The 13,545-nt window shown below is 32.2% G+C and overlaps 3 protein-coding genes across 3 annotated transcripts; 2 read left to right on the forward strand and 1 right to left on the reverse strand.

Annotated features, from left to right (window-relative positions):
• Positions 1 to 2,269: 2,269 nt before the first annotated feature.
• On the forward strand, positions 2,270 to 3,097 carry LOC108808597 (bZIP transcription factor 29-like). The gene has a single exon (XM_018580717.2). It carries the CDS (start codon positions 2,270 to 2,272, stop codon positions 3,095 to 3,097), a length of 828 nt encoding a protein of 275 aa, XP_018436219.2.
• Positions 3,098 to 4,353: 1,256 nt separating this feature from the next.
• Positions 4,354 to 6,219, forward strand: LOC108808598 (bZIP transcription factor 30-like). Its single transcript, XM_018580718.2, has 4 exons — positions 4,354 to 5,260; positions 5,329 to 5,461; positions 5,535 to 5,619; positions 5,978 to 6,219. Exons 1-4 carry the CDS (start codon positions 4,530 to 4,532, stop codon positions 6,217 to 6,219), a joined length of 1,191 nt encoding a protein of 396 aa, XP_018436220.2. The 5' UTR covers positions 4,354 to 4,529.
• Positions 6,220 to 12,331: 6,112 nt separating this feature from the next.
• On the reverse strand, positions 12,332 to 12,956 carry LOC108810083 (protein SMALL AUXIN UP-REGULATED RNA 12). Its single transcript, XM_018582215.2, has one exon. It carries the CDS (start codon positions 12,867 to 12,869, stop codon positions 12,555 to 12,557), a length of 315 nt encoding a protein of 104 aa, XP_018437717.1. The 5' UTR covers positions 12,870 to 12,956; the 3' UTR covers positions 12,332 to 12,554.
• Positions 12,957 to 13,545: the final 589 nt, after the last annotated feature.

Raw genomic sequence — 13,545 nt, forward strand, 5'->3', positions numbered from 1 at the left:
CCAATTGAAACTAGTCTTTGTATTTTTTAAACAAATGGTAACGAGCTAAAGACTGAGAGTATATCATTTTCTATATTGTTAGTTTGTATCATTTTTTTTAATTCAATAAGTTTTGGGCCAGAAATACATAATCCCTTAGAAGTACAGACAATAACCAATTGTTAATTTTTTCAACGTAACTACTGAAGGTCGAACTCCGGATAAAGTTTATGAATGATAACTATTTTTAAATGTTACATTCGGTATTGCTAAACTAGTATTTAGCTCTAAATTATTCGACTTAAAATTGATCACTATATGACAGTTTCTTTTTGTCAACACCATATGACAGTTTTATCCAAAATAGACTTAATTTACAAAAAAAAACTTAAATTTCTCTTTGGAAGTATAACGTTTTTTCCTGTCACATGTAAATATTCCAGAAATCATTGTTCACACTATTAAGTTTTCTACATTAAGTATTTTTTTTTCATATTTACTGTTAATTAATGCAGTCATTGACAATGTAAGCCAAGACAAATCTGATTGGTAGAAGAGTTATATTAAAAGGAATTACGATTCTAAAGTTGACTAATTAATTAAAATACAAAGTTCAATATGCGGAAGATATCATTCAATAAAGAATTAATTTATATTACCATTTTAGGACACACTTTCTTAGTCTCGCAAAGTGCACATCAACTAATTTATTTTTCATTACTTTACACAACTTTTAGATTACATCATTTAACACCCTCAACTTAATAGAATTTTATTTTTTGATTAAATTATTAACCCTTAGTACAAAATATTACTATTAAAATAGTAAAATATATAAAATCTGTAAAACTAAATTTATGACTAAGAGATAAACTAAATTTTATTCTAGCAGGTTTTTAAAATTTTCATATAAAATATATTTTATTAAAAAATTAGTGTTACCGAGTAAACTTTAATTTTTGCGGATAATGGTTTAAAAAATAATTTAAAAGTTCTGAAAACATCTAAAACAATAACATATTCTGATAATAAGCTAATGAAATTTATATTTTGGTTAAACATGAATATTTCAAAATGAAGCACATATTTAAAATTTACGAAGCCTATAAATTCTGAGTTTTGCTATCTAAAAAATGCATGATAGCCTTGAAATAGTAGCAGATGTATTGAATATAACCTAAACCCTCCTAAATTTTTTTGACTACCATAAACCTATTTGGTGAAACGATTTATGAACATGATTTTATCTCTTCTTCCTAGTATAATAAATATTTTTAGGTGTTATATTTCATGTGACTCGCTAAATCATATACCTTATGTATAATGCCAAATAACTATTCAAGATTTGAATTTCCAACTAATTTTCCACAAAGTTACTTTCTTGCGTAAGTAGTCATTTATCGCATTTGCAAAAAAATATGAATGATATATATATATGTTTTATGAAATAACTTATTTTCATTTAGAAAATAAGATATATTTATTTTCTAAATTTTATATTCAATGCTAAAATATAATAAATTTGTCGATTAGGTTAATATATAAAACATAGCAAATAATATATTAACAGAATAAAAATGTTCCAAAATTATAATTTAGTGAAGTATCAAGAAAAACTTGGAGATATATGAATTTAATTTCTTATATATGATCTTAGGATTAATTTTAGTTTTTTCACAACATAGTTGATATTTATCTTTTATTTTTGCAAACACACATAGTTGATATATATCTGTTGATAAAAATTAGATTAAAAACTGTATACAAATTAAGGGAAGTTAGAAGAAAAATCTGTAAATCCAAAAAGAAGGGAGGGCTGAATGTTGTAAAATATCTAATATTGATTCTTCTAATTTTGTCAGTACATAGCATGAACCAAGTATAAAATGTGGTGCAAGGGGCTTGAAGCAAACCAAGATACATCAGCAGCTTAAGTTCTTTTTCATAGACTCCATCGTTGCATTGCTGAGGTTCTCTTCTTACTGCACTTCCTTTTCGATCGTTTCTCTGACTTTAACGTTCCAGTTTGCATATTTAATTATTATTATAATCATTATCTTGTTTTTTTGTATCTCTTTCATTCTCTCGAAACAACGTAAGAAGTGATATGATGACACTCAGTTTCCACTGAATATTAGTTCTGAAACCAATGATGCTAGGGTTGTTTTGTATTGTCACTTTGTTACTTTTCCCATTTATCTGTCCAATTGATTTTGGTTTTGGTAGAGACAAAGTATTAATTAACTCCGATATAATTATGCAGACTTTGTTATTCTTCCGATCACTATCCATGAATCGTCAGGCCGAGACCGCTCCTTTCGTCCTCTCCACCCAATTCCCGTGTCCTCCTCCTCCTCCTAATGGCCAGAAGAGAGGCAACATGCCCCCACCTCGCCGCAGCTCATTGCCACCCCTTCCCCCAAAGAGACCAACAACAACACGTCAGCAAACCGAGTTTCAGAATTTCAACCCCGGACCAAGGCTCCCCCCTCAGTCCCCTGTCTTCGGCTCATTGCCGCCCATCATGAGTCCTGCACCGCCGTCGTGGTCGTCGTACCAAGGTTTTCAGTCAGCGCCGCCGGTGGCTTACCACAACCAGGCGTTGCCACAGCTTCCGTTCACGGGGCCCCCTACCCCCTCCGTCAGTGCTCACAGAAGGGCCTCCTACGGTGACAACAACTCAGCTGGCTTCCCTTCTATGGATGCCATGAATATGATCTATCCGGAGCCCATGGAGATGCCCGTCGGCGTGAACTATTCAAACCAAGGCCATGGAGACAAAGAGTTTGGTATTGGGGAACCATCCGGTTTCATGGACGAGTACGTCACTGCCTACCCGGACCTGGATAATATTTTTGATTTTTCTATTAAGAATGATGACGTGGAGAGAATCACTAGTGGATCTTCTAAGAATAAGAGAAAGGCTACCACTAGTTCTGATGTATCACCTTCAAGAAGTGTGAGAAGGAAGAGTGTGGATTGCAATAATCTCAACAATGGGAGTTCCAGCATCGGGATTGGAAATTGGATGTTTACTGAATCTCAAATGGATGAGATTGCGCGCTGTGATACACTCAAAAAACTGGTTTCTACCGATCCTAAAAGTGTCAAAAGGTAATTTAAAAAATAAAAAAGCTATATAAGAGATGACGTAATTGTATTACCATGTAGTAGTCTATATGCGTATAATCATATATCCATAATGATATGCTGATATCTTCCATCATTTAAGGATCTTGACAAACCGGGAAACATCACGACGTACACAGGAGAGGAAGGCGCAGCAAGTTTTAGATTTGGAAGAAATGGTAGAGACTCTTGAGAAAGAGGTTTGTACAGTAGCTGCCCATACCAGCATTGCTGAGGTGAGACAAAACATTATACAAGCAACCAACCAACTTACTTATTATTATTCTTATGAACTGTTCCTGTAAGATACTAAGATATTGTTGTTTTGCATTTGCAGAGAACTAAATTGGGCCTGGAAGAGGACAACAAGCAAATGAGGATTCGTATTCAGGAAATGGAGGAGCAGGCCAAAGTTGCTAATGGTACGGGCACATCTTTAATTATTAGCGATTTTGTTCTTTAATCTATATCTATAGTGAATGTCTGGAGGTGTTCTATAGGGCTCGTTGTTACAATTGCATTTTAGATCTTTTCGCTTATGACCTCCATGCATATAGTAGTAATACGTACATCTTGTTGAAACAAACTTATAAAGAAACTTTGTTTATACTTGTGTTACCATTTAAAAGATCTGTAACTAACTGTAGAATCTATATATAATATATAAGTGATGTACTGTGTTGTACGTGGCAGCCTTGACGGAAAATTATAATAGAGAAATCAATCGGCTGAAGCAGAAGGGAACAGGAGAGGTAATCCCAAACAAGGAGACGACAATGGACGAAGACATGTGGGAGCTACTGAGACTGTTAGAGGAGCCGACGACAGATTATTATGGTTTCGAATGAAGAGATCATCCATATTGTCTAAGGAAGTTGAGAGGGTTGTAGGTTAAAGGCCTGGATTAAAATAAAATAAAACTATTTAAAAAAAAAAAATCTATCTTCGTTCAGTAATGTAGTAGATATATAAGAAAAATGACATGTATAAGATTCAGACAAATGTGATCATCTGTTGTACTTTATTCAGTTTGAGTAAGATCCTGTTGTGTCAAAAAAAAAAACATAATATATATAATAATATTATTTTTTTAAAGAAAAAAACATAAAAGCTCTTTATCGGGTGTTCCTTTTTCCGACCGAATTTAGTAAAAGATTCTGAGAGTCAAAGTCTTGTGTAGTTTTCTTACTTTCTGTATTTGTTGCGCCATTTGGTCAGAAGAGAAGCAGAAAGAAAGAAAAAAAGATTCGCATTCCGTTTTTGGTGGTTGCAGGTCAAAATTTGTTTCTTCTTCGATCAGGAAAAACAATTACTATGCATTGATCTTTTGTGATTGTTCTATGAAGAAAGCGTGTATATGTATGTTCTATCATCTGCACTGGCTATTCACCATCTTTTCAGAGCTTTACTTTTTTAGAGATATGATGATGAGGCCTAACTCTTCCTCTTCTTCTTCGGTGCCCAATCAGCACTTGAACCGCGTCCCACTTCCTTACACCGGAGATAGAGTGGGAGCTCCTTCTCCCATCCCGCCGGCGACCTTGCCACCAAACCATTCCATGCCGGCCATGGAGGAGATAACCGTCGCCGGATTCAGCCCTTATCTGCCTCCCTCCCCATTCACCATGTACCATCCCACTTCAAGGATGGTAGCAGGTGGCGAGAATATTCTACCGCCTCCTGGAAAGTCTCATATGCGTTCCAATAGCGATGATGTCACGTTTGGGTTTAGCTCCATGATGCCTCAGCCTCTGAACTCGCTTCCTCCGCTGGTCCCTTCCAAGCCTCTAGAGAGATCGATCTCCGGAGGCCGGGAGGTGTCCGCTTTCAGGGGAAGAACATCAGAGAGCGAATACGATATTATAAGGGCGTATATGGAGGAGGAGATGGAGAGCGGTAGAGGGACGACGAGGAAGAAGACGAATGGTGGAAGTGGCGGTGAAGGCATTGCTTCTCCAACATGTGGACACTACAGGAGTGTTTCCTTGGATAGTTGTTTCTTGGGAAGGCCTTCGTCGAATTCAGGTGAAGGTGAAGGTGCTTATAGCGTCGAATTTGGAGACTGCGAGTTTAGTCCGGATGAAATAGAGAGGATCACCGCAGATGAGAAACTCGCTGAGATTGTTGTGGCTGAGCCTAAGCGTGTCAAAAGGTAAGTGGTGTGTGTGACATGCACATTTTTTTTTGTTTCTTTTGTGACGTGAGTGTGTTTGTTATTAGGATACTGGCGAACCGTTTGTCTGCTGCACGCTCAAAGGAGCGGAAGATGCTATACACGGCAGAGTTGGAACACAAGGTGCATACTCTTCAGCGTGAAAACGCTGCATTATCAGCTCACGTCACGCATTTGCATGTGAGGACTGTCAATGTTTTTGAATAAAGTTCGGTAGTAGTCGACTCTTATGTTGTTTTCTTTTGTGGTTCAGGGACATTCGACGGGGTTGCAGAACCAGAACAGTGAGCTCAGGTTCCGTCTTCAAGCTATGGAGCAGCAGGCACATCTGCGCAATGGTAAATATTATTTCAAAACTCTTCATTCTATGATTTCTATCTATATAGGAGAGTCGCTTTAGTTAGTGTTGGTTTTGTATTCTGAACTCGTTGGAACCAAGTCAGTTTGTGTCATGTCCTTAGGCTGAATTTTATCGTTTTTTCTACCGTTAGTACTTTCCTTAATTAGGAAAACTTTTTTTCCATATATATGAGTTGGTTTATTACTGCCAGATGATTGCATGCGGTTTGTTATTCTATTTGTATTCCATCTCTGTGTAGTTCACTTAATAAAAAAGCTTTAGATGTTTCTTCTGGCATGTAGTAACATTTTGTTTTTGTTTTTTTCCTTTAGAACTCATATCCCCTTTTTTTGCAGCTCTGTCTGAGAAACTGACTGAAGAAGTCCAGCGATTGAGACTGTTCATTGGCGTGCCGAGCGGCAGCGAATCTAACATATCAAAGACGTCACTAAACCCGGAGATGTTTGAGCAGCAGCTTAGGATTAGCCAGTTACAACATCAGCATTCCAATCAGAATAATAGCACCATGAACGCAAATCCTGCATCAAATGGATACTTTAGCCAACTGTCTGATGATCCGCAGTTTCGTCATATATGATGATATAAATTATCTTCATATGTGCAGAGTCTGTTTTCTTTTTTTTTCTTTAATATTTATACAGAACATATACTGAGTATATGTCCCGGTAATTTTTGATCATGTATCCTGAAACATTTACATATATGGTGGTCTTCTGTTGTTTTGGTCATAATACAGTTTGGACTTGGATTTTCATTTGAATCATCGTCTTCTCTCAAACATTTTGGCTTCCCCTTTTAAGTTTTTTTAACAACAGAACCAAATTTGCTTGAAATCGCAACTCTTTGGTGGTGGTAATATCAGAGTCGAGCTATACCGCGGACGAACGCCATAGATGATGATCTTACAGCAAAGCTTCATATTCTCCTCTGCCGTTACCGACTCTTTTCCTATTGGTAATGTATTTGTGTCGAAACAAAAAAAATAAAAAGGAAACTCGTAACTCATGTAATGTGAGAATTTATCAAAAAAAAAAAAAAACTCATGTAATGTGAGAAAACTAGTGAATGAATCCAGCTCCAAGGTTGCAATCAAATGTCTTCCATCTTCATAGACAACAGAGGGAAGACAAGGGTCTATGTACACAACGTGAAACTAAAGAGTTAACCTCCTCAAGGCTTATACTGCTTCTCTATGTCACACACAAGTACACAACTGCAGCGTTGTCATCTGACACACGCCACACTTAAACAACAAGATAACAAAAAAAAAAAAAAACAACAAGATAACAACAGCGTTGTTCCTGCTACGTCTTTTGTTCCTGTACTTTGCCTACGGGCTTTTAATTTGAAGTAAATTTTTTTAAAAATCAGCAACAAAATAAAAGAACCAAACTAAGTACAATAATGACACAAGTTAAATCAAACATCCGTGCAAAAAAACTGTTCAAATTCTAGTATACATTATAATATATTTACAAATATAATGACTTGTATATATATATATATATGAACCAAATCTAATATTCGAGTTTATTAAATAGTATCTAGAATTTAATTTATTTTTACAGATTATTTTTTTACTTTTTTTAGCTTTAGCTGTTTGGGAAGCCTTGCAACAGACAATTTCTCTCAATATCACTTATATCTGGATACGCTCAGACTCCCAAGTGCTCGTTAGAACAATCGACCAGAAATGTGGACCATCAGAGCTTCACGGAGCTCTCTCAGACATCGCCGGTTTCTCTTCCTATTTTGCTTTCTGTTTCAATTCTAAGTCCTTTGGAATTCTAATAGGCTAGCTGATGCCTTGGCCAATGCATGTCTTAACAACTTTGTCTCTTTTGGATTTAAACTCTTCTTCTAATGAAATATTTGTGTTTTAAAAAAAACTAGATTTTGACCCGCTCTTTAAAGGGCGGGTATATGTTTTGTTTTATGTTTTTTCTAAAATGATTTAATTTAATTTTTGTGTGTTTTATAATTATATTAGTGTTTAATATTAATTTAATTTAATATATTTTTGGTGACTATATTCAATATGTCAAGTTGCATAATTATACACTTGTACCATATGCATTTCAGAAACCATTTTAAAACTTTATTCCTAAAGTTTGTAACATATTATATTTACTTAGTAGTTACCTAACATAATTTAGTCAAAAATATTTATATCCCAATCGCCCCAAAAATAAAAATCTCATACTCTATTAGACATAATCTATATACTCGAACAGTTCTTAAATTATTATATTCGAAAATTAATATCAAACTCAACCCGCAACTAAAACCGAATAATTTTTTTGAAAAATATTTAAAGAAATATTGTTTAACATATTCTGTTATATATATATATATATAGTTGGGTTAAAATGGTCTTCACTAACTTTAAGTAGAATCACATTTAATAAATATTTTTTATTCGAATAACCTATTTAAAACCCGTTAAACTAAATGAGTTTATATGAATATTTATTTCTATTAAAAATTCACTTAAACCGGTTAAACTCCGTCAATCATAAAATTAAATTTTAATAGTAACCCGCTTCCATCATTAATTAATATTAATATTAGTTAACTTTTAAAGTTTCATAAGAAATATAATATCCTATGTACATCACGTCGTTTATTTTCTAAAAATTGTATCATGAAAATGGTACTTCGTTTATTTTTCAAATCACAGACATGTCTGATAAATTCAAAACTTTATTTGAAAGAAAAAAGTAACTGTTTTTGGTAGGAACAGTTAACGTGAATTTTAATAACTTTTAGAAGGTGGTTATCTAAGGTGGTTATATGATATTTAGATAAATCATTTAAATACAGTTATAAAATATGTTGGACCAAATTAATATCAATTGGACATGTTGAAGAATTAATAGTATTGATGATACTTCCTCTGTTTCATATTAGTTGTTGTTCTGAGTTTATACACACATATTAAAAAAATATTTAATTAATTTTACATATTTTCAAGATAAAATTACTATTACCAATACACCTAACCATATTTCTACCAATATAATAATAGAATAAAAAATATTGTTAATAAACTTTACATTGAAAACCGAAAAAGACATTTATTTTGAAACAAAAGTTTTGCTCTAAAACGACAAGTAATTTGAAACGGAGGAAATATTATTTTTACTATTTACTTTGACCCAAAGCTTTATAGATATTCAAAAATTTACCAAAACGAGATCAAATCAATTTTACCAAATAAAATGTCCATTCCTAGTTCATCAAGTCACACTTGTTCTTACCTGCCATATATTATGAGGCTTTGAGCTTATGTTCACTTTTTTTTTGGTAATCAAAAGCTTATGTTCACCATCTCATGAGCGTGTCATTATTAGTTCTAGATTTCTGTATCTTGTGGAAATCTTATATGTAGATGAAAGGTTCGTACAGAGATCTCTCGAAAAGCTTCTACCTAGGTGCGTACAAGTCGCAGTCGCCGACTCCACCGCTTCCGGAAGATCTCTGCCTTCTTCTTGCCGGACATGAAGCTATTTGTTTTTTATCGTTGGTTGGCCGAGGGCATCTGCGCGCGGTAAGGTTTCGTTTGTCTTGAAGATCTGAAAGTTGATCGGGTTTGTTGAGTTATCCTAATCTCAGTTTAACTCTCCTAGATCTTTTTCTGTTTTTTTTTTTTGGTAAAAAAAGGTGTTTTCACCCCCTTTGCCGCGAATCCAAGCACGAATCAAATCCTGATGGCAGAAGTTACATCTGCAACCCTTTTACCACTAGATTCCGGTTTTTTTTCTGTTTTTGTTATAGAACATGTGTCGTTTGTTACTTTGTCGGTTGTTATGAATGCTTCCTTTGCATAGGGCTCTGTCTTTGGAAAAGTGGGTTTGTTCCAGCTTTATGTCAAGGGTATTCTCTTCTTCCTTGGGTTTGTATCTCATAATGATATAAAATTTCAGTTGACCAAGAAAAAAAGAAAGGTTCGATTGGGAAATAAACATTCAAATACAGTATCTATAAACTTACTGGTCACTAATAACAACTTACATAGTTACATTGAAAGGTGTAAGTAGTTAGGTACCTTCAACACAAACAATCGATACAAGAAAAAAGAAAAGAAAATGCGACGTCGTGTACGGAATGGGACGAAAACGAAAGATTCTTTCCTTATTTTTCATTTTTAGCTACACTCTCATTGTTGTTGACAAAAAAGCTACTCTCTCATCCAATTGACTCATATCTATCCTTCTCCTTATTATTACGGCTCTTCTTCTGTCCCTTCATGTTTAATTTCTTATTATCTGGTATATATATATCACGGTAAAAGTCTCAACCAACAAAAAAAAACTAAAAAGATTAGAGAACAGTTGAATCGATAGTGCTATACAAAAACTCCTGAGAAAACCAAAACAATCAAAACTTGGCGAAATTCATCAAATGCTAAAATCTGACCAGATAAATTGAAATTTCATTAGATTTGATTATAATTTAGACATAGTGCATATTTTTTTTTCTGAACAACCCAATAATTTAGACCTATTACATATATCATAGCCTGATTTGATGTATATTGTATATCAACTCTAGTATAACCTAATATACATGTCTTTGTCATGAGACAATATATATATTTCAGCGGTGAATCTAGAAAAGTTTTTTGTGGTACAAAAAACTATAAAAAGGACGTAAAGAGTTCTGAGGGAATTTGAACCATGGTCTAGAGGGGAAAAGCAAATGATTTAAACCAACTACGCTATAGAAAGTTTGTTGTTTCACATGCAAATAGATATTTTTAGATTTTTGTGGGGGTGGCTGCCTCCTCCCTAGTCAATGTAGGTTCGCTACTGATATTGGGACATGTAGAAGCAGTTCATTCCAAGCCACCAAAATTTACATGTGAGCCAAAAATATATTCTGAGAGAGAGAGAGGAAAAGAAAGTATGTCCATTTACTCAGTAGACTAGTTGCTATCGTCTACAACACATTTTGTGGCTACTAGAGGGCAAATAAAAATAGGAAGTTTTCTTCAAAGAACAAAAAGGGAAGTTCAGTGCATTCAATTTTTTAAAAATTTTTATACTACATACAGTAGAACTTCTATAAATTAATGATGTTAAGACTTTGAAATTTTATTAATTTATTAATTTACAGAAACTTCTTTATTTAGATTTTTTATTTATTTTAAGATATATTTGATTTTAGTGTATAGAAATTAATTATTATTATTTTAATATTTGATATTTATATTAATTTTATTATATTATTCGGTGTATATAATATATATTGAATAGAACTTAAATGTGGTTTTAGATATAATATTACCAATCTCGTCAAAAATATATTAAACGTTAAGAAAATATAAAGATAATTTTATTGTGAATATAAAATAAACAATATAATAATAGATTTTTACTTATATGAAATATGTATACATATAAATTATTAATTTATAATCTTAATAGAACCATATATTTACATAGAATTTTTTTAAAAGTTAATATCTTATTATTTTACTGATTTGTATCAAATTTTTGAACCGGTCAAAATTGAGACGAACAAAATTTAGTAATTTATAGAAATTAATAATTTATTAGATATAATTTATAGAGGTTCTACTGTATGTCTTTAAAATGTACACATATATTGTTGTCAAAAACAAACATAGACATACACATATATGTATATGTGTGTATAACATATAAGTATATAAAACACCAAGTTACCCCATGGCTCTTTTTTACTTTCAATTTTTTTGAACTTTGTAATTCCAATGAAACACATTAAAATGAACATGATATATCATTTTTCAAAAAAAACAAAAAAAAACACCAAGTAAACACTAGAGACAATGATTTCCCACTAGAGACAATAATATTAAAAATCGAGTTTGTCATTAATTTAATGGTCCCATATGTTATCACCTACTAGTATCTGTTTAAATTTATAATAGATATACCGTAGAAACTATATAAATTAATACATGATCAATTAATAAATACAATAAATTAATTTTAAAATTTGATTATAAGTTGGACTAATTCAAAATATAACATAAATTGATAAGTTAATAAGATAACATCTTTTTAAAAAATCCTATTATATAGTCTCATTAAATCATAAATTAATAATTTATACATATATATTTTATATAAATGCAAGGAAAAAAATTGTATTATTTATTTTATATTCACAATATAATTTATCTATGATTTTTTTTAACATTTAAATATATTCTGATAATATTTGGTAAAATTATATTCAAAACAATATTTAAATTCTAATAAAATAATAAAAATTGGTTTTATAAAATTTAATTACTGTATATACAGTAAAATCTAAAAATAAAGTTTTATAAGTTAATAACTCTATAAACTAATAAAATATGATAATATCAACATTATTATTTTATAATTTTACTGTATATTGATGTATATATTTCTGAAAAATAAAATTTATCTAACTGAAATATGATACAATAATTACCTCTAAACTGAACGGAGAAAACATTTTTTCTAAAAAATATATATATAATACAGATTAACCATTTGATCAAACATTTTTTTCGAGGTAGAAAGAGAATCGATCGATAATTTTATTCTATTGAACACGATTATAAACCATAAATATGTAATATGGATTAGTTCTTATTAGGCAAGAATCACTTAAATTTATTATAGTTTGCAAAAAAAAACTAATTGAAACCTATTGAATGATAAGAGTCATAACACAAACTTAGGGGCTAGACTTTAAGAATTAACAAACTAAAAACCAGGGTTTACATAAATCCACGTAAAAAAGTGTCACTTTAGGTGGATCTTTTCTCAAGGGCTTCTAGTTTTGGAAAAAAAACCTTTGAATACAATATTCATCCAAAGGTAGCGAAAAACATTAACATAGAGCGGAAAACAACTTCCTCATAAGGAATATAGCGGCACGCTCTTTTTCTCATCTGATCATGGATGTTAGAGAGCGGAAAACAACTTCCTCACAAGGAATAGTGAGTCCCATGTCGTGCTTGAATCCGAACTCTTCCTCTGCCTGTTGAAGCAAGCTCTTGAACTTAGGATGAGCCAAGAAGGATATGGGTACGATGTAACGGCTCCTCTTTTCCCCTACATAGACCACGAAATGACCCTTTGGTACGTCTACAGGCAGACCATCCTCGTCGTAGCATTGATTCTTGGCCAAGCTCGAACATCTCTTGAGGATTTGCTTCAGCATTGCGGGTTGTGTTAGCTTTGGAGATCTCTTTACCACCATTGTTAGTTATAAGTTATTGAGGAAGAAAGACGCTGGGTCTAAATGAAGGAGAGATGGTGAAAGGGTTATTTATGGCTGAAAAATGAGGATGGGGATGGGATTTCTTAATTACACCAATTGTTCAATTTATTTATTATTCAAATAATAGATATATGGTCAATTTGGATGGATTCGTCTAGTATTACTGTATTAGTAGTAGTGTTCGATAGAAACAATTTAGGGTAATGTCGTAAACTTAAACACTCTTGAATTCATTTTTATGATTGGATGCAAACATGTTTTAGACCATGTATGTGTATTTTGTGGTAATCTATTAGTTGTGGATTTACTGAAAACTCTAATATTGTCGTAAAATATTCAAAAAATAAAATTCAAATATTGGATATTAGATATATTATCTTTAACGTGGTGTAAAAATTACTTTCAGACATGGATTTTATAAGACAATAGAATTATCGGCAATAGATTTTCTATGTAATAACATAATTCACTATATTCAAAAGTGTGAATTAAGCCATTTAATGTGTTTTTAATTTAGAAAGAAACCCACTTTGACTGTGAATTAAATTTCAACAAACCCATTTATTATTAGAATAAATGATATCGTCCTAACTTTTAAAAATTTATAATTGTGTGTATATATTAAAATCAACTACTTTTGGTCCCTGTTCTCTTC

The sequence above is a fragment of the Raphanus sativus genome, chromosome 6 (assembly GCF_000801105.2).
Source record: "Raphanus sativus cultivar WK10039 chromosome 6, ASM80110v3, whole genome shotgun sequence".
In the NCBI taxonomy this organism is placed as follows: domain Eukaryota; kingdom Viridiplantae; phylum Streptophyta; class Magnoliopsida; order Brassicales; family Brassicaceae; genus Raphanus; species Raphanus sativus.

Coding starts and splice junctions, on each gene's coding strand:
- LOC108808597 (XM_018580717.2), top strand. CDS start 2,270: ATGAATCGTCAGGCCGAGACCGCTCCTTTCGTCCTCTCCACCCAATTC.
- LOC108808598 (XM_018580718.2), top strand. CDS start 4,530: ATGATGATGAGGCCTAACTCTTCCTCTTCTTCTTCGGTGCCCAATCAG. Junction 5,261..5,328: donor GAGCCTAAGCGTGTCAAAAG/GTAAGTGGTGTG, acceptor GTTTGTTATTAG/GATACTGGCGAACCGTTTGT. Junction 5,620..5,977: donor GCAGGCACATCTGCGCAATG/GTAAATATTATT, acceptor CTTTTTTTGCAG/CTCTGTCTGAGAAACTGACT.
- LOC108810083 (XM_018582215.2), bottom strand. CDS start 12,869: ATGGTGGTAAAGAGATCTCCAAAGCTAACACAACCCGCAATGCTGAAG.